The sequence below is a fragment of the Suncus etruscus genome, chromosome 1 (genome assembly GCF_024139225.1).
Source record: "Suncus etruscus isolate mSunEtr1 chromosome 1, mSunEtr1.pri.cur, whole genome shotgun sequence".
Classification (NCBI taxonomy): Eukaryota; Metazoa; Chordata; class Mammalia; order Eulipotyphla; family Soricidae; genus Suncus; species Suncus etruscus.
In genome coordinates this window covers 170,807,842-170,835,466 of record NC_064848.1, presented here as the reverse complement: position 1 = coordinate 170,835,466, position 27,625 = coordinate 170,807,842, and the positions used below count along the sequence as shown (strand labels likewise).

At 40.0% G+C, this 27,625-nt stretch overlaps 1 protein-coding gene across 1 annotated transcript in view; it reads right to left on the bottom strand.

Annotated features, from left to right (window-relative positions):
• Nucleotides 1-27,625, bottom strand: part of ACACA (acetyl-CoA carboxylase alpha) — a 276,321-nt gene that overhangs the window by 145,374 nt on the left and 103,322 nt on the right. Inside the window, exons 24-28 of the mRNA XM_049772768.1 lie at nt 20,581-20,694; nt 19,228-19,341; nt 16,939-17,028; nt 13,320-13,438; nt 207-230 (exon numbers count right to left, since the gene is read on the bottom strand). Of these exons, the coding sequence (XP_049628725.1) occupies nt 207-230; nt 13,320-13,438; nt 16,939-17,028; nt 19,228-19,341; nt 20,581-20,694 (461 nt within the window). The remainder of the gene's footprint in view (nt 1-206; nt 231-13,319; nt 13,439-16,938; nt 17,029-19,227; nt 19,342-20,580; nt 20,695-27,625) is intronic.

Genomic DNA, 27,625 nt, shown 5'->3' with positions numbered 1-27,625 from the left:
GTTTGTTTGGAACAGTTGAAGAAAAAGCTGAAGACATGTTTTCCAAATAAAAGGTTGACTTAGTATGTGCAAATGGGAGTTCAGGAATCCTCAGAAGAAAACAGTGGTTTGTCGAGTACAGTGGATTTCCCCCCTTGATTTCTCTACTCAAAGTTACTACCCAAAAAAGGTGCTATGAATTCGAAAAGAAACTAAGCATACGGTACCTGTTTAGCGTGGGGATGTTCCCTCTGTAATTAAACAACCAAAGTTAGTTACTGATAGGTTAAAGAAAGTCATAATAAAAGAACTGTCAGAGCAGACACAAATAGTGAGGAGCTCCAATGTGGTAGCTCCTGCATTCCACAGAAATAATTAACTGCTCAGGAACCTTCCACCCCCAGGGTGCCTCCGAAGAGGTCTGCCTCCTGACCTACCTCATCACATCAGCTGTGGATGAAATGGGTCAAATGTAGTCACCATGGATTATTTACTTATACCTCTATTGCAAATATATAACTAATAGAAGTGATTGAAATCAGTTTTGTGAAAATCAATTAAAGCAATGATATGGTAATATCTTAAAGCTTCAATATGAAATATAATTCTTGAAAAGATCCTTAGATATTCCCCTTCTTGTTCCTGTTCTTACTTAAAGTAGAATAAGGAGTCCAGGGAAATTGACTTGACAGCCATTTTTACCTCAATTGCTTTTCAAGGATAAGTCATGGGCCTACAAATTCTCCTTTAAAAAAAAAAAATCTAGCAAGCTGGGTCCCCAACAATCTTTTCTAAGACTCCTAAGCCACACTTCCTCCATAGACTGCAGTGGAGAGTGAGGGGTTTGTAGTGGTATTGGAAAGAAGCTGTATTCTAATCTGGGAGACTAAAGGAACTAAAATTCAAGCAAGAATATAATAATGACAGTGAAGTGGGGGTGGAAAACAATGACAGTGAAGAGAGGTAGACATTGTTCAAAATTATTCTTTCAATTAAATGAGATTAGGATAATGATGTTTGTAAAGTTGCTATACACTTAACATGGACAGAACTGGGATGGAGATGGTGGGAAGTCAGGCCAAGCAAAGTAAGTAAAAAAGAGAAAGACAAAGAACTGATTATTTTTACTCAAAAAACACAAGCCTAAAGCCTGACCAAAAAACTTAACCTTGAAAAACAAAAACAGGGCCCGGAGAGATAGCACAGCGGCGTTTGCCTTGCAAGCAGCCGATCCAGGACCAAAGGTGGTTGGTTCAAATCCCGGTGTCCCATATGGTCCCCCATGCCTACCAGGAGCTATTTCTGAGCAGACAGCCAGGAGTAACCCCTGAGCACCACTGGGTGTGGCCCAAAAACCAAAAAAAAAAAAAGAAAAACAAAATTATCCCTGAGCTCTGATCACAGAACTGAGGTAGGTCATCAAGGGTACGGTGGGGATAAAAATGGGCTGAAAGGGCCATTGGATTATGGTCCAGGAAGGAACATTGACACTTTGGTGGTGGGCATGCTGTGGTCACATTGTGCTCCGAGCGCTGAAGAGATGGCTCAATGGGCTGGTGTGCCTATTCTGCATGCAGGAATCACAGGTTCTCCTGAACCATATGGTCCTCCCCCAAGCACCATACAGTAGGAGCCCCTGAATAGCACCAAATAGGAAGAAGCCCCAACTACCACAAGATATTGCCCCCCAAATTTAAAAACATATACACACACTATATTTCTAAAACAAATAAATATAAAGACACATAAAATTGCTCTAAGCTTAAAAACCCCAGGCCTCTCAACAAGTAAAACCTTACATAAATTTGACTCATCCTGAAATGTGCCCCAAAACATAGAAGACCACAATAAGAATAGACATTTGCAAGGCAAATCTACATTTTCTCTGGTCTTTGCCACTTAGGTGCTAAATCTGGCAGTGCTAGGGCCAGTGGTATTTGGAGGCCACTTAGGGTCATACCTAATGGTGCTGAGGAAGGTCAGGGGAGGGGCACACAGTGTTAGGTCTGGAACTGAGGACTCTACCCACAAGGTACATACTCTACCACTTGAGCCATCTCCCTCAATTCTTTCATTTTAATTTGATATCAGTGTACCAAGAGTTCCAGCAGCACAACTGTCTATCCCTCCAGGCTGAAGGGAACTATCCAGGTCTGGTGTGCTGCAGACACATGTGTGTAAGCACTGCAATGAGAAATGAGTATGCATTGTAGCTAGGTTTACAATCATCAGTAAGCATGTGTGCTAGCACCGCAATTCAAAGTGTTTTTCCCCAGCAAGTACCACAACCAAATAAGTATGCACCACAACCAAGCGTGTTTTTGACCCCTGGCCATTGCAGCAGCAGCAGCAGCAGTAACAAAGGGAAAGGATGGGGACAAAATTGATGTCAGTTATTTCAACTAAAAAATAAATAAATAAATAAATAAACAAACAAGGAAAACCTTATTTTCATTGTTAAATAGTCAAAGTTCTATTTATCACGCACAATCTAGAAGTACTGTTGTGGGGCTGATTGGTTGATATCTTAACCTTCTAACATTCTTCTGTCAGCGTTTAATCATTGTTTTCTGGCACACAGAAGACTTAACAGTCAGAACATTCAGAACATAGTGGGTGGTGCTGATGATATGTGGGGAGGAGGAGAGAGGGAGGAAAATGACGCACTTTCCATGGCAGTGAAAGGAGCAAAATAGACTGAGCTGGCCATATAAATAAAACGCTGTGACATACCACTGCACACAAACTGTATACCTCATGTGATTTGTGAGTAGCTATACCCCTTGCATCAAACCTGTACCACAGAGTGAATTCATAAGACTGCAAGAGCAACACCCAAGCACGGAACCCTGCATCTTTGCTGTTTGGTTTCTTTGAGCCCCTCAATCAAGGGAATGGGTTTCATTTCTCAAGAGATCCTTAGTTATAATACACCTGGCCCTTATCAACAAACAAAAAAGTATATGTACATTCTGGAGCGGAGGGGCGGTGGTGAGCGGGGAGGGTGGGAAGCAAAATACTACAGATGCTACTGAGAAAATCAGAAAGTCTTCCTTCCTTCTTTTTTTTTTTTTTTTTTTTTTTTGGTTTTTGGGTCACACCCGGCAGTGCTCAGGGGTTACTCCTGGCTGTCTGCTCAGAAATAGCTCCTGGCAGGCACGGGGGACCATATGGGACACCGGGATTCGAACCAACCACCTTAGGTCCTGGATAGGCTGCTTGCAAGGCAAACGCCGCTGTGCTATCTCTCCGGGCCCTTCCTTCCTTCTAAGATAGAAAGGATGTTGAAGGAAAGGATCCACCTGCCCAGTCTTGTACTGCAACATCGAGGGAAGAGCCCAGTGGCCACAGCAATCTCAGGCTTCAGCCGTCCAGGTTTCCTGAACTTTGAAACCAGTATAATTGCTCTCAACTCTTAAACAATTTCTTAAACAATGACATGATCTCATTGCTTCGGTAGTTAGACTCTAATCCCTTTGGGAATCTACACAGGATAAGGGCCAAGTTTTCTACAGAAAAGCGCCTAAACTGAAAAGACCAAAACCAACAGAAAGCCAGCCCTTCTCCATCAGTAATTCTCAAGCTCTCACAGGGAGCCCCCTGCTGCTTTGTTAGAGGAATTGTGTACCATCTACACAGTATGGGGTAAGAACAAAAACTCCCAACATCTCCAGATTTTTAAGGAATCAATCATGTAAGAGGTAAGTTTAGAGACAGTTTATCTCTCTCTCTCTCTCTCTCTCTCTCTCTCTCTCTCTCTCTCTCTCTCTCTCTCTCTTTTATTTTTTTGGTAGAATAAGAATCTTTGATGCTGTGGGGGAAGATCAATAAGCAGGAAAAGAAAGATAAACTATTACCAGGTAAACAATAAACCATGTCTATAATCATCATTAATATGTTTTCTTACTATATAAATGAGCTATCTAATAAGTACATGAGCTATCTGCTCAATTTAAGAATATGACTAGTATGACATACTGAAAATAATTATACTACAATAGAAAATTCTGTGTATGGTTTGGAAGGTAAGGAAAACAACATATATGACCAAATATTCCATTATTTAGTTAATAAAACACACTCTACATTTTTCTTTTCACCGCATACTGTCGTAGGGGAAAAGGCAAGCTGTGCAGTATCTGAAAGCAATTGACTGCATTTTCAAATACAGAAAGAGAACATAAATTCACTTCTCATAAGACACTATTTAGGCTATTCAAAGCACTTATCCTACTAAATCTCTATTCAAAAAGTTTTGATAAGTATCATTTGAAGGAATCATTTTCCTTCCGGTAGATTAGCTCCATTTTACAGATTCAAAAAAAGAAAAACCAAAGGGGATACTTTCTAAGACCATAGTTCAATATGGTAGGTTAAACCAGACTCTGATTTTGGCATTTTATCATCTCAGTTCCTGAGGCTAGCATTCCACATCAATATAGAATAAATTTAAAGGAGGACAAGAGAAATCCTATGAATGCTGAGATTCTTGGCATTAAGTCACCTCTGATTTTATTGATCTGCCTGACTAGAATGGCTGGAGAGCCTGCTGCAATATGAATGCAAAGTCAGAGTTGCTGCCTGCTAGCTGAACCCTCTTTATTTAAGGTACACTGAGTTCCCTGGCAGTCTCAAGTTCTATGAGCTTTTGACTTTCCCTTCCAGCTGAATTTTATCTTACTTAATTCTAGCAAGCTCGATGTAAATATTTCATTATATAAAAATGCTCCTGGTTCTTTTGCCTTCTTTTTTCTAACTTGAAGAAGAAAAGACCCTTTATAAAAATGATGAGGATGTATGCAAACAAGACATAGTGGCAACAAGCTGTGACTGAGAGCCAGTCTAGGGCAAATCTTTTGAAATCAGGAAGCAAAACAGAATCAGAAGAGGTCAGCTAAGTAACTTACTAGCAGTCGCTAACAGCAGTAGCATAGGAGAAAGAGCAATTTGACCGGCTGTGACCAGTGGTGGTCTCCTTGCATGATTATATTTCTGCAGGGGAATCCAAATCAAGAGCTGTAAACCACATCTGAACCATATATTTCTACTGGCATCCCCCTCCCAAACCCCACCTCATCCCCAGTCTCCTCACCCCACCTCCTTGCTGCTCAGATGCCCAGATTTCACTGCAAAATTTCAGTTTACAATGAAATGATCACTGCTTCACTCATTTGCAGCCCCTCCAAAGGCCCTTTGCTCTGCTGGAAGATTTTGTTCTTTCTGAAACAAGTATGCCAACAGAGCTCCAGCACATTACTCTTGCCTCCTGTATAATTAGCTACAAATCCACAGCACAAAACTACAGGGATTTACAGGTGCCCTGGATTCTGCTTTTCCTTCCCCCTGGAATCAGCTAGTCTTCTTTGACAGGATGGGACCTTGGGCTACCTTAATGATATATTGAGAGTTTTAAACTCAACTCTCCAATCTTCCAAGTGTAGAGTGCCAAAATAACACAGCAGAGACTAGAAGCTGAGCCCAGGATACATGAAAGCACTCTGGTAAGCACTTAAACCTGCTGAGAATCTTTTCCTCTGCCAGATGCTTGCATCTTATCAGCAGACTATGCTGAATGAAGACAGCACCGTAGAATTTTATTTATTCATAGATCACTCTGGCCTGCTAACGATATACCCAAGTAAGTGCTCCCATTGCTAAAGATTGGCAGACTTTTGAGTATCTCATTATGAACATAAGGGTTTCATCTCTGGGTGTCAGAATTGGCAAGAACAATGTCAGGGTGCTGCAGGACAAAGCACAGCTAACCTCTCCTGATGTAAGACACAAGAAAAGGAAAATGCAGGCCAAATTCGTAAGAAATAAATAACAGAGGAGGTGTAATAAATGCATCTTGACTGAACTATAGTGTGGAGTTCCATATTAGATATTAGTGAAAATAAATCCAATCCCATTAATCAAATATGTATAAAAACAAAAAAACAAAATACACTTCCAGTTTCAATTTTGATGCTTATTTGAAAAAGATATAAAAATATTTTTGTTTGTTTTTAGACCATAACTGGAAATGCTCAGGGGTTACTCCTGGCAGTGGTCAGGCGATCACTGGGATATAGTGGATCAAACCTGGGCCCTCTCCAGCCCCAGACTAAAATTTTTAAGAAGAAACTACATTCACTAGTGTATATTACTTATAAACACCATTCATTGTTTTACATTTCTACTCCTGTTCATTATATACACAGCAATAGTATTTATAAAATAACTTTCTTTATAGACTTATATAGACACAGCTCCATTTTGGAAAATCATATACACAAGCTGACTGAAGAATTTATTTCCAATTTATTCTGTTACTTAGTTTGAACAAAACAAAACCTCAATGTCAAGTGATTAGATAAACTACAAAAAAATAAAGACATTCAGGGTGATAATCTTGCATAATAAGCTATTAGATCACCAGCATCAGATCAGGAAATGATAAACTGGTCTCAGGATGGGACCCCCCCCCCAAATATAAGGAAAACAGATGCACAGCCCACCTTGAGCAGAGTAAAGAGACAAAGGAATGTCCATATAATCCAAACTCAGAATTAATTCACACAAAACATAGGTGAAACTTGTTAGAGAGCTGGGTTGATGAAATATTAGACAAGAGAAAGTCTTAAAAGTAATAATAAGAGACTGCTTTGTTGGTGCAAACTGACTGTCTTAAACTATTCTTGTACAAAAAAAATGACTGAAGAAAATATATTTCTCTTTTAAAAACAACTACAAACTACCCACAAGTCACCTTCAAGAAATGACTACAAAAATCCCTTCTTTTCCAAAGGAATCACATACAATAAGAAACAGACTTTAAATGTCAAGAACAGAGAGGGAAACACGCACACATACACATGATGCTTTACAAATTAAGTCAGGAAACTCTATATAGCTGCTGTGCCAGGGAAGGGAATTTAAGATGAAAAGAGTATAGTTATATAAATCACTTTCCTGACTGAAGCTCTAATGACTGGACTCTCTGGTGAGTAAGAACTGGGGATGCCAAATAAGTTATAGCTCTAGTTACTGGAACAAAAACAAAACAAAACAAAACTGGAAACGAATACACCTTGACTGACTAAACCCTGACTTGCAAAAAACAATGATGCAGAAAATCATGAAGATTAAAAATAAAGTGCTTGGTCATCTACTTTATTATTCAACTAAAACTGAGGGTCTAATGGGAGAAAAAACAACCAAGTTGTATTGAAATTCAGAGTAAATGTCAAGCAAGTTTCTGTTTAGAAAATTAGTTACTAAAGACGTGCAGAATACTATACCTAAAGTCAACATAATATATTGTATACTCAAAAATTTTAGAGTGATTGAACTGGGAGATAGCGCAAAAGGTTCATGTGTATCCTTTGCAAGTGAAAGCCCTAGGTCAACCCTCAGTGTCCTGGGTACCATGAAAGAGAAAAGCCTGTGAGTACTACCGGATATAGCAAACAAGAAAAAAGAAAAGGGAAAAAAAATGTCAGGGCATAAACTAAGGCGTGCAGCAGATATATGTATAAAATGTATTTTAAAGTCAATATAAAGGGGCCAGAAAGATAGCATGGAGGTAGGGTGTTTGCCTTGCATGCAGAATAACAGTGGTTCGAATCCCACTATTCCTATGGTCCCCCAAACCTGCCAAGAGTGATTTCTGAGCATAGAGTCAGGAGTAACCCCTGAGTGTTGTCAGGTATGACCCAAAAATCAAAACAAACAAACAAACAAACAAAACCCCATAAAGTCAATATAAAAAGTGAAAAGGAGGGGCCAGAGCAGTGTTGCAAATGGTAAGTCTGCGCTAGCCTAGGACAGACTGCGGTTTGATCCCCCGGTGACCCTTATGGTCCACCAAGCAAGGAGCAATTTCTGAGCACATAGCCAGGAGTGGCCCCTGAGCATCACCAGGTATGGTCCCATAACAAAAAAGTGAAAAGGAGGATAGAGAGGTAGTAAAGTGGGTAAGGCACTTTGTGGTCAGTCTGCTTTGATCTCTGGCACCTCTATAAGGTTCCCCAATCACTGACATGAGTGAGCCGTGAGCACAGAGCCAGAGGTAAGCAGTGAGCAGATCTGGGTATGGCCAAAAACAAAAACAACAAAAAATTTGAATAGGAAATATCAGTATCTATATTAAGAGGCATTTAATATAAATAAAGTATTGTCAAAGTTTATTCTGAGGCTAGAACAATAGTACAGCAGGTAGGGCGCTTGCCTTGCATAAAGCTGGCCTGGGTTTGATTCCTGACATCTTATATGTTTCCCCAAGCCTGCCAGGAAAGATTCCTGAGTGCAGAGGTGGAAAAATCGGTCCCAGGTCAGCCATGTGCAAGCCAAACACTACCCACTCTGCTATTGCTCCGGCCTCCCTACAGTTATTTATTTATTTATTTATTTATTTGGTTTTTGGGCCACACCCGGGGGTGCTCAGGGGTTACTCCTGACTGTCTGCTCAGAAATAGCTCCTGGCAGGCATGGGGGACCATATGGGACACCGGGATTCGAACCAACCACCTTTGGTCCTAGATTGGCTGCTTGCAAGGCAAACGCCACTGTGCTATCTCTCCGGGCCCACAGTTATTGTTTTTTTAAGGTGAGCAGGCCTATAGTTCATTTTTAAAGTGAGCATGCCTACAAGAGAGAGAGAGAGAGAGAGAGAGAGAGAGAGAGAGAGAGAGAGAGAGAGAGAGAGAGAGAGAGAGAGAGAGAGAGAGAGAGAGAGAGAGAGATTCTAAATCTGTGGTTTTTCTCAAGCAATAAGAATATTCCATCCTTGGGACCAGAGAGATAGCATAGCGGTAAGGCATATTTGCCTTGCATGCAGAAGGACGGTGGTTCGAATCCCAGCATCCCATATCGTTCCCCGAGCCGTCAGGAGCAATTTCTGAGCATAGAGGCAGGAGTAACTCCTGAGCGCTGCCGGGTGTGACCACCCCCCAAAAAAAGAATATTCCATCATTGATGTGCATCTGGGCTTATGGTAGAATATGAAATATCTCTGGACAAGAGCTATGCACCAAAAAGATGAACCCTTTGAGTAGAAGGTAGAGGTCTTTGAGCTGTCTAGACTAAGAGGCTAAGATTGAGTTCCATCAGATGACCTATAATTCAATGAATCATGGCTTTGTGGAGAAATCCTAATTAATAAAAAAAAAATACTGGACACTGATACTCAAAAAAATGTTTTGGTTGGAAGAGATAACACTCTGATTTTATGATTCACCTTATGTTTTTCTTCATTTGGTTGGTTAGTCCTGACATGTATGTAGCCTTTGTAAGAAAACTGTAATAATAAATTTAGTTCTCTTAGGACTTCTTTATGTAGTTTTAGTGATTCCCTAAGCCTGAAGGGGTCATAAGAAACTCCAAGTTTGTAGTCATTTGGTCAGAAGTGTAGGTAGCCTGAGAATACCACTTGATTTCTGCCTGAAGAAAGGGTCTACCTAAAGGGTAAGTAGATTTGTGGGAAACTGAGTCCTTTACTTATGGGGTCTGATCTAATTCAGATTTTTACTGTCAGGATTGATTTGCATGTAATACACAATGAGTGTTAGAATAAGATCATTAATCCAAATTATAAAAAAAAAAGTTTTGATTTATGTTGTTTTGTTTTTGGATTATACCTGGCAGTGCTCATGAATTACTCCTGGCTCTGCACTCAGGAATCAGTCCTGGTAGGCTTGAGAGACCATATATAGGGTGCAGAGGAGCGAACCTGGGTTGGCCATATGCAAGGCAAGAACCACATCTGTTGTACTATCTCCTTGGCCCTAACAAAAATATTTGTAAAAGCATAAGTCTCATAAAATTGTAATCAAAGGGCTGGAGCAGTGGCACAAGCGGTAAGGCATCTGCCTTGCCCGCGCTAGACTAGAACAAGACAGGGGTTCAATACCCCGGCGTCTCATATGGTGCCCCCAAGCCCCAAGCCAGGAGCAATTTCTGAGCACATAGCCAGGAGTAACCCCTGAGCATCACTGGGTGTGGCCCAAAAAGCAAATAAAATAAAATAAAATAAAATAAAATAAAAACTAATCAAGTAGCAAAATGACTTTAACTCCAAATCTCTCATATATGTCAGAAAATGTGTATTTGTAAACAAAAAAAAAACTTTAAATAAAAAAAAGCATTCAAGCAATTTTAAATTTTATCTGATTCTCATAAAGTTTTATCTTTTTCCTTTGGCCTTATCTTTATCTATACATACAAATAATAACCACACAGCAATTAATAAAAAAAATTCTATATGTACACAATTGAGATTTTAGAAGGGACTAAAGGATTACAGTTCTGTTCAGCTCTAATCTCTATATATCAGGGATGCCTCTATTTCAGATGTTGGGAGGGACAAGTATCTACGTTTTGAAGGCACATCAGGAATAAGCATAATTAACACTTTTAATATGGAAAGATGAATAAGATTTCTCCAAAAAGCAGTTATGAATTATTTTACTCATTTTCAATTGACTTTCCCTTACAAACTGGACACATGTTCTCAAAAAAGTAGGATAAGGAGGACAATTCAGAAAGACAAGAGCGATGAGGAGGGAAAGAAATCAGAAACAGCTCTGCAACCTGACTACAAATCACTGCCCAAAGGGACAGAAGAGGTAGCAGAAATCAGGAAGAAAAGGAGATCATCCTGAGAATCACAAAGAGCATTAAGTATAGCATGTCGTTGTCTACAATTATTCAAGGAATGCAGGAAAGAAAGAAGACTGAGTACTGAGCCCATGTGTACCATGAGCACTGTGCCGTTGTCTGAAGGACAACCATTCGTTTCTAGAAAATGAGATTCTGAAATCCATGGAGAAAAAAATGTGCCAAGAGATGCTTGCTAAATCAAGGATATATGCTTTTCTCTGCCAGCCATAAGGTATTTCTGAGGTGGAGAAGCAAAAAGATCTTTTGAGACAAAGAAGAGAAGGACTATTTCTGAAGATGCCTTTGCTCATCAGATGACCTCTGCTGGATCAACAGTGGCATCCAGTGGCGAAAAGTCTCAGCACAGACTTCTTTGTCTCTGGGAAGGGTTTCTATTGCTTTGGGTGAAATGGCAACTCTGAACCAACCATTCATTTCTGGTGTCTATAGCTAAGGATCCCCAAAGACACAGTACTTTGTAATACAAAGTGAAGAACCAAAGGCCATAAAGAGGAAATGGAGAGAGGTAGTTTAAGATTGCCTATGGTATTATATTTCCTGTGGTATCACTAAAAAGAATGAAAATGCAGGATGAATATATCTGTGGGTGGAACTCTTCAGTTTTTACTGCCTCAAACCACTTTTTTAAGAAATGAGTACATATGATTTTCATTTTAAAATCAAAGCAATACTAAAACAAATTTTCTTGTGTATATATGAACATAATTAAACATATATACATCATACTTATACATATATAAGGTCCTCAGAAGAATGAATTAGCAATTTACTTCTGAAGTATGATTTTGGTTTTGGGGTCACATCTCGTGATGCTCAGGAATCACTCCTGGTGGTACTCAGAAGACCATACATGGGGTGTACCAAGGCCAGCCACATGTGCAAAGTGCCCAACCTGTTGTGCTATCTTTTTGGCCTTTGGTGTATAATTTTTAAAAGCTATATTTTAGGGGGTGGGAGACTGCATGAAGGCTGTAGTATCTGCAGTATGTGTCTGACATGTTTGGGAATTATAGATTTAATCCCTGGACATAGCTGTCCTAACACCACTGGGTATAGTCCTTGTGGCCCCCTGCATCACAGGTAAGCCCTTAAAGCACATACATTCATATTCTCTCTTGCTCGCTTTCTCTTTCAATCTCACGCTCTCCCCATCCCAAACTCTGAAAACATACATACTTGAGCACACACACACACACACCCTGAGTTTCAACTACTAAATTCAGGTGCTGTTATAAGGGAGATAATGAAATGGCTCAAATAAAACCTTACCCCACAACAAATGATGAAATGAAAAGCATTTCATTCAAGAGAGTTTAGAGTCCAACTTTGATTTAAATGACTTTTAAAAAAATGAAGTGAGAGGCCGGAGAGATAGCATGGAGGTAAGGCGTTTGCCTTTCATGCAGGTCATTGGTTCGAATCCCGGCGTCCCATATGGTCCTCCGTGCCTGCCAGGGGCTATTTCTGAGCAGATAGCCAGGAGTAACACCTGAGCACCACGAGATGTGGCCCAAAAACCAAAAAAAAAAAAAAAAAAGAAGTGTTCTTCAGATCAAATTTCAGCCAGTAAAATGCTAGCAATTTGTTTTACCTTAAAAACCCCTCTTGCAAATAAGGTCACATGTTAAAATCCCTGGAGTCTCACCATGCGACATTAGCCAGTTCTGTTGTCAGTGATCCCTAGCATAAGTGAGTACCAAATACACCACAGCCAGGAGTGTGTGTGACACCAGCAGAACCAGAAATTGTTAATGCTACAACCAGAAACTGTTTCCCCTGGTAAGTATGTGTGTGATAACTGCAGCAACCCCAAGCAAGCATGTCCAAGCACAAGTAGAGTCAACCTCTGTGAGCACTGTGACCAAGTGAATGAGCATCAAACCCTGATGTGTGACCCTGGCAGCACCACTATTAAACATGTGAAAGCATCGCAGTCAAGTGTGGCCTGGTCATCACAATAACAAAAAGGAAGAGGATAGGGGTAGAATGGAGAGGGGCAGGGAGGACTAAGAAATGACAACTTAAAAATTAAAGTTTAAGAAAAAAATATGGCCCTTCAGAAATATAAGCAAAAACGAATGGAGAAAACCCTAATCTCTTATCTTAAGTAGATCAAATTTACCTTTCCAGATCAAAGATCAAAAAAAAAAAAAAAACAAATGAGTACTAAGAGACTCCCTTTCATGGTTTATTTGGTTCATTTTCTGCTTTACATGTCTAACGTTTTGTTGTTGTTGTTTTTGTGTTGGGGTCACATCCAGCAGTGCTCAAAGGTTATTCCTCAATCTGCATTTAGGAACTCTTGGAGGTTCTTGGGAGTCATTGGCATGAGAGGGACTGAATTTGGGTAGGCTGCATGCAAAGCAAATGCCTACCCTCTTGCTATAGCTCTAGCAATAGAGGTTTATTTGTTTGTTTAGGGGTTATAACCAGCAATGTTCAGGGGTTATTCCTGGCTCTGCACTGAGAAGTCTGAGTGATGCCAAGAGGACCATACATGGGTTATCAGGCATAGAACCTGGGTCGGCAGTGTGCAAAGCAAACATCTTACCCACTGGGTTATCTCTCTGGCCCCACTTAGTTTTAAAAAGATATGCAATTATCCTACACCTTATTTCACTCGAACCCCCTGACAGAGCTTTGTCTGGCTCAGGTGCACAAATCAACTCAAGACTCACCTGTTTGGATGTGATGTGGGCAGCATGAACTGGAATTCCACCACACACGTGTTGTCCTTAAGCTGGCGGTGCTGCACACTGTTCAGTTCGTAGGCAATATAAGCCCTTCGAACATACACCTGGTTAATCAGTAAACCCCAGTAAGTATACTTTAAATCAAATAAAGAAAAAAAATGCTTAAAAATTTTATATATTCTTAAAAAAATGCTACATATTTCTCCCACTATCCACAAAAATGACATTCACATTTGATAAGATTTGGGAAGTTGGTTTGGGGGCGGGGGTTTGGCAACACAAACACTGAATCACATTTAAAAAAAAGTTATCAATGCCAGATCTAACAAACAACCTTCCACATCATCCCAATTAAAAATAATTTATTCTGGAACAGTTGGGAAAATTTTCATTAAATGCAATAAGAGTGTTTTTGAAATTCCAAGACTCTGTACACACTGGTTGTTTTATTCAATAGAGCTGGAATTTTAAAACTATACACATGAATGGAACTGGAAGATATTATGTTAAATGAAGTAAGTTGGAAGAAGGATAAATACAGAAAGATATCACTTATAAGTGGTATTTAGAATAGCTGCATGAAGAAATGCAATAATTTAAATGGGAGTTGTCTCCAACAATTTTGGCCACAGAGTATAGTGAGAAGGAAAGAAATTGAGTGGAGGAAGAGAAACACAAATTAAAATTAAAAGGAACAGGGGCCAAGGGTCTCAGGTGCATTGGTGGTGTTAAAACAAAGTACGGAACTAAATATCCAAGCCAACGTCAACAACAATGAAAACATGAGACCCAAATTTTAACAATCAAAACTTAAAATGTCCTGTTATACTGGCAGGCTGGGGCTAGGGGTGATGGCATGGATGTACTATGGGAACATTGGAAGAGAGAGGTTGACACTGGTGGCGGGATTGGCCCTGAAACATTATGTGTCTGAAAATCAACCATGAAGAACTTTGTAAATCACAATAATTTCATTAAAAAAAGTTATATATGAAAAAAAAGAAAAAGGTTAAAATAAAACATACACATGGGGCCAGAGTACATGTACATGTACAGTGGGTAGGGTGCTTGCCTTGCATGTAGTTGACACAGGTTTGATCCCATATGATATAGTCATCCAAGCCTACCAGAAGTGATTGCCGAGTGCAGAGCCAAGAGTAGCCCAGGAGCACTGCTAGATGTGGTTCCAAACCCTCCCACCCCTCAAAATGAACCTATACCTGTAACTATAATAAATACAAGTTGTTCCTCTGCTGGGAACAACTCAGTATAGGATAAACCTTTCGCACTAATTTAAACTCTGTAGAAGGATTGATGCCTACTAAAATTGAGCATACAGAACCTCCTATAGTTCATATCATCTCATTAGATATGATCATTGCAACATAAGATAACAGTAAACGAGAAAAATAATAGGTGCTCCATCTGAATTGCTTAAAGAGTGAAGATAAAAGCAACTCCAGTAAAATTAAATTATTTTGCTGTGTCGGATATTTTGGTTCGTTGGTTGTTTGGTTGTTTGGTTTGGGGTCATACACAGCAGTGCTCAAAGTTTAGACCTGCACTCAGGGATTATGTGGAATACTGGGGACAAAATCAGCTGAATACAAGGCCTTACCTTCTGTACTATATCTATAGACCTTATCTTGAAACTATGTCTTAGTTTCCCCTTTCCTCTCATACTGCTTCAAATCAAGTTTAATGTTTTCTAGAATTTTTTTGTTTGTTTGTTTTTGAGTCACACCTGGCAGGGCTCAGGGGTTATTCCTGGCTCTAATTTCAGAAATTGCTCGTGGCAGGCTCGAGGGACTACATGGAATGCCGGGATTTGATCCATCATCCTTCTGCATGCAAAACAAACGCCCTACCTCCATGCTATTTCTCCGGCCCCTTTTCTAGAATATTTATATCTCCCAAGCTCTAGGCAGAAGCAGTAAAGTGTAATTTAATCTATAATATCTCAAACACACTAACTGGATTTAAAAAAGTTAAAACAGCAAGGGGCTACATGTTAGTCCAACCTCACATGCTTCACAGCCAATAAGCCATGCACATAAAATGCAGCATGGAATTCTATCAGCACATGAGATATATAAAGGAGATCTCTCACTAAATGTCATCAAAGCTCCATAAAATACTTAAGATACCTTTAAAATCAGGTATTTACCGAGCAGGATAAACTCTACCACAAAATACAAATGAAAAGTAACCACAATGTGCTGTCAAGAAACTGTTGGAGTACACAAACCATTTAAAACTCTTCTTTTTCTCAACGTCAAAGAAAAATCAACTTGGCAATTTTACAGCAGTATTCAGGACCTATAATTTTGTACAGAATGAGGTAATGTGCTGTAGTGGAAACACAAAATGCTCTGAATTAGATTGATCTGAGTTAAAATGCAAACTCTTCCACTTATTATCTGTGACTCAGGGCTTGTTTGGAGGTTCTAACAGGTTCTTCTTGTATGTCCTTGACCAACAAATGGCTTGTCTCTATAAGGAAAAGGCTGTCCCTGCCACTAGGCATGTAGCTTTTAGAAGGATGCAGACATGGAGTAGAGAAGAAGGAAGGAGGGATCCACCTAGCACACCAGATCAGTCAAACAGGCAATCAAATGGGTGTCAGATGTCTCAACGAGATCACCCTCACATCCTACTGTGATGTTGGACAGGTCACTAAACCTTTCAGAATCTGATGTTGTATGTTTGTTTTGTTTTTATTTCTGGGGAACATTCAGCATTGCTCAGGGCTTATTCCAGGCTCTGTACTCAGGAAATCGGTGCTGCCAGTGCTCAGGGAGACTATATGAGTGCATGGAATTTAAAACTAGTGGTTGGGAACAAGGCAAGTGCCTTAAGCACTGTACTATCTTTCCATTCCCACCATTTATAGTCTTATTTTCTTCTTTCTCCATAAAGTAATTAAAGGGATAAAAGAGAAAAAAAACTAAAATACAGTACTTTAAATGTTATGTTCTTTCTCATGCTGAAATATTTCCTAAGAGATGCCTGACAATTCAAAACATAACTAAAAATCTATTTTATTTGGTCCAAATAACAAAATAGTAAGCATACATGTCGGTAAGTCATATAGTTTTCACTTATTCTATTATAAAGGATTGCAGTTCATTATGAAATGAGAGAATTCAAATACCTGGAAAATAGAAATTGCTGAAAAAATGCAAGCAGCTTCCCTCCTGTGATTGGAGCCCAGAAGCTGGTGATTAGTTCAGCTGAAACACTTGGGCTAAAGTGATAGAACAGCAGGTAAGAAGCTTGCCTTGCACATGGCTGACCTGGGTTCAATTTCCAGGACCCGATATGGTCGCCCAAGCATGCCAGGAAGAATTTCTGAGAGCAGAACCAGGAGTAACCCCTGTACACCACTGAGTGTGTCCTCCCCCCCCAAAAAAAAAGACTGAAAAAAGGGAACACAAGTAAATTAATCCCAAAGTTCAGAATTTATTATTACAGAGGAAAAGAAAACTCTAAGGAACAAACTTGAAGGTCAAAGTAAAAGAAGTGAGATGTTAGCCAAATAGACACAGGAAATTAGTTAGAAACCAAGGAAAAAAGGTTGTGTCACATTACTTTGAAAACTCACCTCCAGAGCTGCCATTCTCACTACCTGGTTGCTGTGATAGAAGAAATTTGGTAGAACATCAAAAATAGATGTTTCGGATAAGATGAGTTTCTAGAAGGTACAAAAACAAGATTAGATAAAACAGAACAAAGGCAATGGCCAATAGCTGGCATTTGAAGCACTAAGTGAAACTTAAGAAATGTGCCTATTAATGTCACATATGAATTTACCCTCTCTTGATCTGTTACAAAATGGGGAAAATTACAACATTATCATCATAGGGGTGTTCAGAAGATTAGAAGAGTTAATATATGTAAAGTTCTTAAAGTAATGAATGGACATTTATTATATACTAATGTGTTTATGACAACTATTATTCCTTCTGACATATTTATACATTACTATTAAAATACTGTCCTGATATTCCATGAAAGTAATTATTTGATTTGATTGAATCCCAGTTGAAACCTAATATTTAAATGTGAACCAAAAAATATCTTTCTCTCCCATCCCCAGAAATAAATATAGCAGAAAGCCTAAAGATTTTCTTGACTAATAGTATAAGTATTATCCTATGTCCAAATAGAAAAAACAGAAAGTTATTCCTGAAAATGTGATGTCAGCTGCTACTGTGCTCAAGACTTATTCCTGGATCAGCACTCAGGCATCACTCTGGATGGGCTCTGAGGACCATGTGTGGTGCCAGAGATCACACCCAGATCAACTACATACAAGGCAGGCACCTTACCCTGTAGTATCTCTCCAGTTCGAAAATGACATTTTTTAAAAAAAAGATAACAATAGAGGTTCATTAGCCAACACATTTTCAAAAGATTAGTTTTTCTATAAAGCTTAAAAGCACAGAAATTAATAATTTAAGTAACATTGCCTCTAGAAGACTAACAACAACCTATTTATAATCTGATCCAAATGCCAGAAATCAACCAGTGCTATCCACTTACATTTGGCCTAAAATACTTTCTAGAGAAAGGTAAAGTCTATAAATATGTGTTCAATAGGACACATATATCTGATCTTTAAGCTAAATCACAATTTCATCCTTCTTTTCATAGAAAGAGAGAGGTGTAGAATAATTTCACTCATTTGTGAGATATAAGCAAAAAAAAAAATCACATAGTTTGGTAATAACAACCAGAGACAACAGATGAGGGCCAAGAGGACCAGTCCATAAAAGGTAGCTTGCTACAAATACTGGAGCGGTACAGTTAGGGTAGAGAAGGGAACTCTAGACTATGATAGTTGGAACTGAACACTCTGGACAATAACTGGTTGTGGAACAGAGATAAAGTAATATGCATAGTAATAATAGTGCAAACCACAGTGTCTAAAGGGGAAGAGAAAGAGAGGGAGAGCGAGGAAGAGTGAAAAAGAGACAGTGGGGCCCGGAGAGATAGCACAGCGGTGTTTGCCTTGCAAGCAGCCGATCCAGGACCAAAGGTGGTTGGTTTGAATCCCAGTGTCCCATATGGTCCCCCGTGCCTGCCAGGAGCTATTTCTGAGCAGACAGCCAGGAGTATAACCCCTGAGCAACGCCGGGTGTGGCCCAAAAACCAAAAAAGAAAAAAGAAAAAGAGACAGTGAGAGAGAGAGAATGAAAAAGGGAAAAGGGATGCGCCAGAGCGGTGGCGCAAGCGGTAAGGCGTCTCTCTGCCTTATCCTCGCTAGCTAGCCTAGGACGGACCACGGTTCAATCCCCCAGCGTTCCATAGGAGCAACCCCTGAGCATCACCGGGCGTGACCCCCCCCCCAAAAAAAAGAAGAGGGAAAGCGGGAGAGAAAAGGAAAGACAATGAGAGAGAATGAGAGAAAGAGAAAGAGGAGAAGGGAGGGGAGGGAGGGGAGGGGAGGAGAGAAGGGAAGGGAAGTCAGGAAGGGAAACTAAGGACATTGTTGTCAGGAAATGTTCATGTTCATGGGTGAAAGGTGATGTACATTGTAAGACTGAAACACAAACATTAACAACTTTATAATCACAAAAATGTTAAAATCACAAAAAAGTGTTAAAATACAGAAAAATTATAAAAATAAAAATAATTTTAGAAAGTGATGGTATAGGGGGTGTGAGTTACCTCAGTGATAGAGCAGACCTTTTTTGAATGCCAAGGCTGCAGGTTTGATCTCTCGCTGGTGTGCACGTGTTTGCGTGCACACACACGCACATGCACACACACACACACACACACACCTCTCTTTATTACACATAAAATAAAAATTGATTACTTAATTAAACTATATTTGGAAGTTCAGGGGAATTGAGTGCAGAGAGGTAGAAAAGGTCTGTATTTATACCTGCAGGTTTTCAATGCAAAACTGATGTCCATACATGTCAATAGCTGAGAGAAAGATTGACTCTACTTGGTTATGACGAAGTTCATATGATGGTAAATGGGAAGCAATGAGAACCTAGAGTGAGAACAAAATAAGAGACTTAAGTTCCAAGGGAGTAAATATTCTAGGTCCTATTAGGCAGGATTGATACAAAGGCAATAAATATAAATCTGTAAGGTCAGGCATCAGAGATAAACCAGAGACTACGTAAAACAACTTCCAAGTCCTGTAACACAAAGCCAATACCACCAAATACTGTGTTTCAGTTGACTCTCACCATGAAGTGCATTGTGGACGATGTCCCATGGGGGTATGGAGGAGGAAAGGAAAATAGTTTCAGTCAAGTTCCATCAGTGCATGTAATTTAGCACTGCAAAGATGCTAGTCTTGGGGACTGTGTGCCTAGCTGTTAATTGGGAATCAGGTCTGGCAGGGAGCAGCTGTGGAGGAGGTGGAGGCAGCAGAGCTGGCCTTTTGCAACCTGAAGTAGAAAGACTAGGAAAAGCTACTGTGACAGCCCTAGGTACTCAGTACCAAAGGAGAAGGCATTGGGATGTAACACCAATGAATGTAAGAAGCTTTAAGTGAAAGCAGTGTCACAAACAAACTGGAGCACGGTAGGATCTGAATACCCTCACCAGGTCTCTGAGAGGTTCAATAACTTTGAGTAGTTCAGTGACATGGATACAATTGTAGAGAAAGCAGAAGGTCACTGAACAGCTTCAAATGCTGCTTCCCTGTCAATGCCCAAGCACTGAAACACAAAGGGAGTGCCAACCCGCAGCTTCCCTGCTGAAACCTTTTGGAATGGAAATGAAGCCTACAGGGTGAAACTAACTGGACTTCTCTGGGGTTGTTCTGATTGCTAGTGCCTAAGACTCATTTCATTATCTTTCTGCTTTCCACACTTGATTTTTTTCTTCCTCGACACTTAAAAGTTTTCAGATGCTTCTTAGTTCCCTTTGGGAAGTAAGAAACACTGAGTTTATTGCCTTTCCTCAGTTCTCATTCCTCCACATGACCCTGGTTTACTGTAACAGGGCTACAAGGAAGAGTAGGAAAATCTGATGCCAAGATTTTTAAAGGGGAAAACAGTTCCGCCATTACAGATGCGTGAAATTATTAGCCTTTTCCTTTCTTTTCACAAAAATATATACCACATGAAAATATGTATACACCATATGAAAATATTTGTTCTAAGCACAGTAACTAGTACATAGAAAATTTAGATTAATAAAAAAACTCATTGTCATCAAGGCTGCCCAGTCTACAAAAACCTATTCCTTCCTCAAGATTACCCATATGTGTCCTTACCTGGCGAGCTCGAAGTGCCACTTTAGCATTTGTAGTCTTACTGAGTTGAGTTAGCTCTGTGAGGATATTCAGCAGCTCATCAGTAAGGGTTGGATCCCGGCCACACAATTGATCCTGGTTTTTAATGTGAAAAAGAACATTCATATTAAAAACAACTGAAATGAATAAGGCTTTGAAATGGGAAAAAGAAATGAGGAATTAATAGATTAATAAGGCAGGCCCTGTTACTTTCATTCTGCACAATTAAAAAAAAAAATACCAGAAGTCTGGAGCTCAAAAGGAGGCTGAGTTCAATCTCCAGCACCACTAGGAGAAAACATGGAGAACTGAGCCAGGAGTAACCGGAGTACTGCAGTCACTAAAACAAAACTAAAAGGAAGGACCACTGTGGGGAACCCAAATCCCTTACTATGATTCAAACTTACTAACATATTGCTTTATAAATCAATACCATACTTTTAATGTGAAGAAATTGTAAAGACATTAAAAGGGATTAAGAGAATTCTAAGTAAGGAGGATGTCTTGAAGTTTTAAGACATTTTAAATCATACAGGGACTACTATTACCTCACAGTTTTGAAAAGAAAGCAGAATAAGGCAAAAGAAACCACTCATGCTATAAACCAAATAATCAGCATCCCAGAAAGGCACAAAACAGAAGCACAAAGACAAATTTTTCATAAACACTATCAAAAACACCATTTCATATTCTGCATCCCAAATCATTTAACCTCTTATCATTCTATGATCTAAGCATGGTGAATCAGAGAAGAGAAATATAAATTAAATTCCTACAATATAAGACCTTGCTTATCAGTATGGAGAACTTCCTTTCCTAAATAAATAAAAAAAAAAATTCAGGCTGGAGTGGTGGTGCAAAGCAGTAGGACATTTGCCTTGATTGTGGCTAATTTAGGACTGACTGTGTTTCGATCCCCGGCATTCCATATGGTCCCCCAAGCCAGGAGCGATTTCTGAGTGTATAGCCAGAAGTAACCCCTGAGCGTCACTGGTTTGGGTGTGGCCCAAAAACAAACAAAACAAAAATTTCTGGAGTTTAAGAAAATATGAGGGATCGGAGAGATAGCATGGAGGTAAGGCGTTTGCCTTTCATGCAGAAGGTCATCGGTTTGGATCCCGGCATCCCATATGGTCCCCCGTGCCTGCCAGGAGCAATTTCTGAGCATGGAGCCAGGAATAACCCCTGAGCACTGCCAGGTGTTACCCAAAAACCACAAAAAAAAAAAAAAAAAAAAAGAGTTAATTCTCTAAATTCATCTATTACCGGTATACCTGTAATTCCATAAGCTAAAATATTTTAATTAAAATGTATTAATGAACCGTTTACAATGTATTCATAGTTGAGTTTTCAGGCATACAATATTCCATTACCAATCCCACTACCAGTGTCAATTTCCTTCCAACAATGTTCCCAAGTTTTCCTCTAACCTAGGATCCCAGCCTCACATCTTTTCAGGCACCTTCTTAAGTTTGGGTCTCATGATTTCATTGTTGTGACTCTGGCTTGGATATTTAATCATTCCTTAACACCACATATGTATCCCCATAACCTTTGCTCCTTACCCTTTACTTTTTATCTCTCCACCCAACCCTCTGCACTATTTCTATTTTTTTCCTTTGAATCTTTTTTTTTTTTTTTTTTTGGTTTTTGGGTCACACCCACAGGCACTCAGGGGCTACTTCTGGCTATGCATTCATAAATAACTCCTGCAGGTACAAGGGACCATATGGGATGCCGGGACATGAACCACTGTCCATCCTGGATCAGCTGAGTGCAAGCCAAATGCCCTATCTCTGTGCTATCTCTCCGGCCCCATCCTTTGGTTTTTTTTTAAATAAATAAATTCTTTAATTGAATCACCAGGAAATACAGATTACAAAGATGGTCATGATTGAGTTTCAGTAATACAATGTACAATACCATTCACCAGCACACATTTCCTGCCATCTGTATCCCCAGTTTCCCTCATGCCCTCCCTACTGCCCTCTTCCATGCCTGCCTCTCTGCCTCACTGATGTTTCATCCTTGAAGATGCCTTTAGCTCCAATGTCATAGAGTGTTCTGCCTACATTTTCCTCTATGTACCTAATGGGTTCAGGTCTGATATCAAGGTCTGTAATCCAATTTGATTTTACTTTTGTGCAAGGTGTTAAAAAAGATCTGAGTTTACTCTTTTTGCATGTAGTTGACCAGTTTTTCTCAATACCACTAAGAGGCCTTTCCTTGCTCCACTTGGTATTTCTTGCCCCTTTATCAAGCATTAGTTGATCATATACCTGAGGGTCAGTCTCAGGATATTCAAATCTATTCCACTGAGCTGAGAGTCTGTCTTAATTCCAATGCCATGCTGTTTTAAAGACTACTGTTTTGGGGCCGGGTAGGTGGCACTGGAGGTAAGGTGTCTGCCTTGCAAGCGCTAGCCAAGGAAGGACCACGGTTCGATCCCCCGGCGTCCCATATGGTCCCCCGCAAGCCAGGGGCGATTTCTGAGCGCTTAGCCAGGAGTAACCCCTGAGCGTCAAATGGGTGTGGCCCAAAAAAAAAAAAAAAAAGACTACTGTTTTATAGTACAGTTTAAAGTTGGAGGAAGCAATGCCTCCCATCTTCTTTATTTCCAAAGGATTGCTTTAGCTATTTATGGAGGTTTATTGTTCCATATATATTTCAGAAGCATTTGATCTATTTCTTTGAAAAATGTCCTGGGTATTCGTATAGGGACTGCATTAAATCTGTACAATGCTTTAGAAACTATTGCTATTTTAAAAATATTAATATTCCCACTCGGGGCCAGAGTGGTAGCACAGTGGTAAGGCGTTCGCTTTGCATGAGGCTAACCCAGGATGGACTGAGTTCATTCCCCCGCATCCCACCGAGCCTGCTGGGAGCAATTTCTGAACACAGAGCCAGGAGTAGCCCCTGAGTGCAGTCAGGCGTGCCCCCAAAAATAATTCTCACTCCATGAACAAGGTATATGTTTCAATTTCCTTGTGTGCTCTAATTTCTTGAAGTAGTGTTTTGTAGTTTTCTTTCTATTGGTCTTTCACCTCTTTTTTTTTTTTTTTTTTTTGGTTTTTGGGTCACACCCTGCAGCGCTCAGGGGTTACTCCTGGTTCTATGCTCAGAAATCACCCTGGCAGGCACAGGGGACCATATGGGATGCCAGGATTTGAACCACCGTCCTTCTGCATGAAAGGTAAACGCCTTACCTCCATGCTATCTCTCCGGCCCTGGTCTTTCACCTCTTTAGTTGATTCCGAGGTACTTGATTTTCTGAGGCACAATTGTGAATTAAATTTTTAAAAATATTTTCCTTTTCTTTCATTATTTGTATATAAAAAATCATAGATTTTTGCATGTTAATTTTGTAATCCACCACAAAGCTACTGTTGCTAGAAGCTTTTTTGTAGAATCTTTAGGATTTTCTAAATATAGAATCATGTTATCCACAGTGAGAGCTTGACTTCTTCCTTTCCTATGCAGATGCCCTTGATATATTTTTCTTGCCGAATTGCTTTGGTAAGTACTTCCAATACTATCTTGAATAGAAGTAGGCAGGTGCCGTTTTTATAAATATTAAAAATTTATAGAACTACAAGAGATTCTTCATATCATAATAAAATATAAGCATTTAAGTAGTTTTCTCTTTTCAGGGTTTGAAATAATTGCTTTTACGTTTTAGTAAAGCTTGGGAGAGTTCTTCCAAGCAGGGCTTGAGGGTTAGGGCCACTTAAAGTGATACTCAGTTTGAATGGGCCATGTGGTGTTGCTCAGGCCCAGTGGGGCCACTTAGGAGTATTCAATATGACACGAGAGACAGCCAATCCCAAAAGGCTTCCTGCTGCTGCTAACCTACTTTCTTGAAGAATCTCCAATTCTAGGACCGGAGTGATAGCACAAAAGGTACAAAGTTGCCTTGCATGCAGCTGGCACAGGTTTGATTTCCAGCATCCTTTATGATCCCCTGAGTCTGGCAGTAGTTAAGTTCTGAGGGCAGAGCCAAGAGTAACCCCTGAGCATTGCCAGGTATGGCCTCAAAAAACCAAAACAAGGGCCGGAGAGACAGCATGGAGGTAGGGAGTTTGCCTTGCATGCAGAGACAGTGGTTCGAATCCCGGCATCCCATATGGTCCCCAGAGCCTGCCAGGAATGATTTCTGAGTGTAGAGCCAGGATTAACCCCTGAGCGCTGCTGGGTGTGACCCAAAAACAAACAAACAAAAATAATAATTTAAAAATAAATAAAAAGAACCCCCAATTCTAACTTAACTCTCCCTATCTCAGGATACTCTATAGCCCTTTTCCATATCAGTATAATAAAAGCTTGAGACTTCTAAACTTGGGAGCACAGTGTTTCCTTTTCCAGAACCCCTGTTAACCTTCTATATCACAAAGCTAAATACTTTTGGAATGCTCAATCCCATTACACTTCTCAAATATTTTAAGCCAAAAATATTTTCTGCTTTCCCAATCGACCCACCATCCATGTTCAAATGTTCAGTCATTAAAGACATGATAAATTAAACTTAAGGAACTTCCATTATTATCTGTTTTTGCCTACTTAATGTATTAGGTTACTTAATATCACCTGAGTGGGAAGTGCCATTTAACTTATGGCACTATGTCTTAGAGGCACGCTTCCTTTGGGCAACTAAACACCCCAATCGCACCACTAAATGCTGGTGATTTAAACAATGACATTAAAGGTGACTATGTCAGCAGATGTGTTTGCTCAACATAAAGAGCCTGCCAGTTAATTTAGGGCTATTAGGTTACGGTATAAATGTGTGGGCCAAAGTTTAAGTTAATATCCAGCAACAATTCAAATTGGTACCACTTTTATTTTTATTCTTAAAAACAGGGAATTTACAGATTTGCAAAAATAAGTAACAACCTGATAAAATAATTACTGCCAAAATTATGTAAATGAATATTATAACCCAATTTGGGGGGGGATGGAGAATGCAATCTAGTACATACTGCTCTTAAGGCATTAACTATATTATTGTTCAGCTGGGAAAGTCACTTATCCTGCAGTGGACTGGTAGTTTTCACCAGTTACAGCTGGGATTGACTTTCTAAAGATAGGCACAGATTTAATATGAAATTGGTAAATATCCTTTTATAGAAAATTTTAACAACCAAGACTTTTTAATTTATAATCTGGAGAAAATTACTTGCAGCTATGTCACAAGTAGAAAGGAAAGGCATGGAACCGATTTTCATTTTATTTTGTTGGGAAAGGAAGGAAGGGGAAGGACAAAGATTAAATTCAGGGCCCCATGCATGCAATCAACTCTACCACTGATACTATATGCAGTGTGATCAACATTTTGAATACTTTTTATATAAATCAAATCAGAGACTCATTAAACAATGTTGTATCTGGGCTGGAGCAATAGCACAGCAGTACGGCGTTTGCCTTGCACACGGTTGACTCAGGATGGACCCCGTTAGATCCCCAGCATCCCATATGATCCCCCAAGCAAGGAGCGATTTCTGAGTGCACAGCCTGAAGTTGCCCCAGGAAATTTACCGGGTGTGGCCCCAAAACAAACAAACTAACAAAAAAACTAATGTTGTATCATGTTCATAAGGATCACAATAGAAAGAAGATGAATATAAAGAATGAGTGGCAGAGTCTCAAGAGAAAATACAGCAGATGAATGGAGCTGGAGAGATAGCATGGAGGTAGGGCGTTTGCCTTGCATGCAGAAGGACGGTGGTTTGAATCCCGGCATATGGGAATATGGTCCCCTGAGCCTGCCAGGAGTGATTTCTGAGCATAGAGCCAGGAGTAGCTCCAGAGCGCTGCCGGGTGTGACCCCCCCCCAAAATAATAACAAACAAACGCGGCAGATGAAGTGCTTGAGGTCTCCTTAGCTCGACCGAGTGATCCCTGACCACAGAACCATGGATAAGCCCTGAGAATAGCCAAGCCACAGCCCCAAAATAGGTGCATGACAATTTAGCACTAAGGTATTTTGTTCTCTGGAGAGCCATGAGGACATTGACACTTGGGCGCAGGGTGCTGAGTATCACAACTAGTAGTGCTCAGAGGCTATTCCTGGCTCTTTAATCAGTGGGAATCAAACTACGGTCAGCTGCTTGCAAAGCAAGCACTTTACTTTTTGTATTCTGTGGCCCTACATAATCTTTATTAGCAACAAATTACTTGGGGCCGGTGAGGTGGCGCTAGAGGTAAGGTGTCTGCCTTGCAAGCACCAGCCAAGGAAGGACCCTGGTTAGATCCCCCGGCGTCCCATATGGTCCCCCCAAGCCAGGGGCAATTTCTAAGCGCTTAGCCAGGAGTAATCCCTGAGCATCAAACGGGAGTGGCCGAAAAACAAAAACAAAAAAAAGGGAACAAATTACTTAATTTGTCTAAATTTAAGAGGGCCAGAAATATCTCTAAGTAAATGTAATCAATGCTCTCTCTAAGCTCTAAAATTAAAAAAGAGTTTTCAATATATAAACTACTCTATCTTTTAGACTTTGTTTTCAATATTGGCACACTATTTCTCCAAATGGAGAAACCATCATAGGACTTTAGCATTTTTAACTAATATTTTGCTTTCCAGGTTAGGTGAAGATTAGAAGGAATTTGCTAGAGCGCCTCTGAGGCAGGTGATCAGCCAACCTGGATGGAAATAAAGGCATTTTTTCACTGGAACAACCCACATTCTATACTGCTAATTCACAGAAGCCTGATTTTCTCTACCCATTCCTCTAGATTCAAAAGCCCTGGAAGTCACCATCTAGCCCAGCAAAGAGCACCATCACATTCCTACTTCTAGAAAACAGAGATTGGTATGCCAGGCACATAACCATCCACCACGAATCCAAGGTAAGCAAAGGAAGAAGAAACAGCAGAAAAGGCAGCTGAGGTAATTAAATGCTACCTTGTCTGGGTATTATCTGTAAAAGACAGTAAGACTTGCAGAAAGAGTAAGTCAATTAAAATGGTCCTCCTTACCAGCTACCAACATTAATGCTGACTGCAGGGTGAAGCAGGGACAAAAGATCTG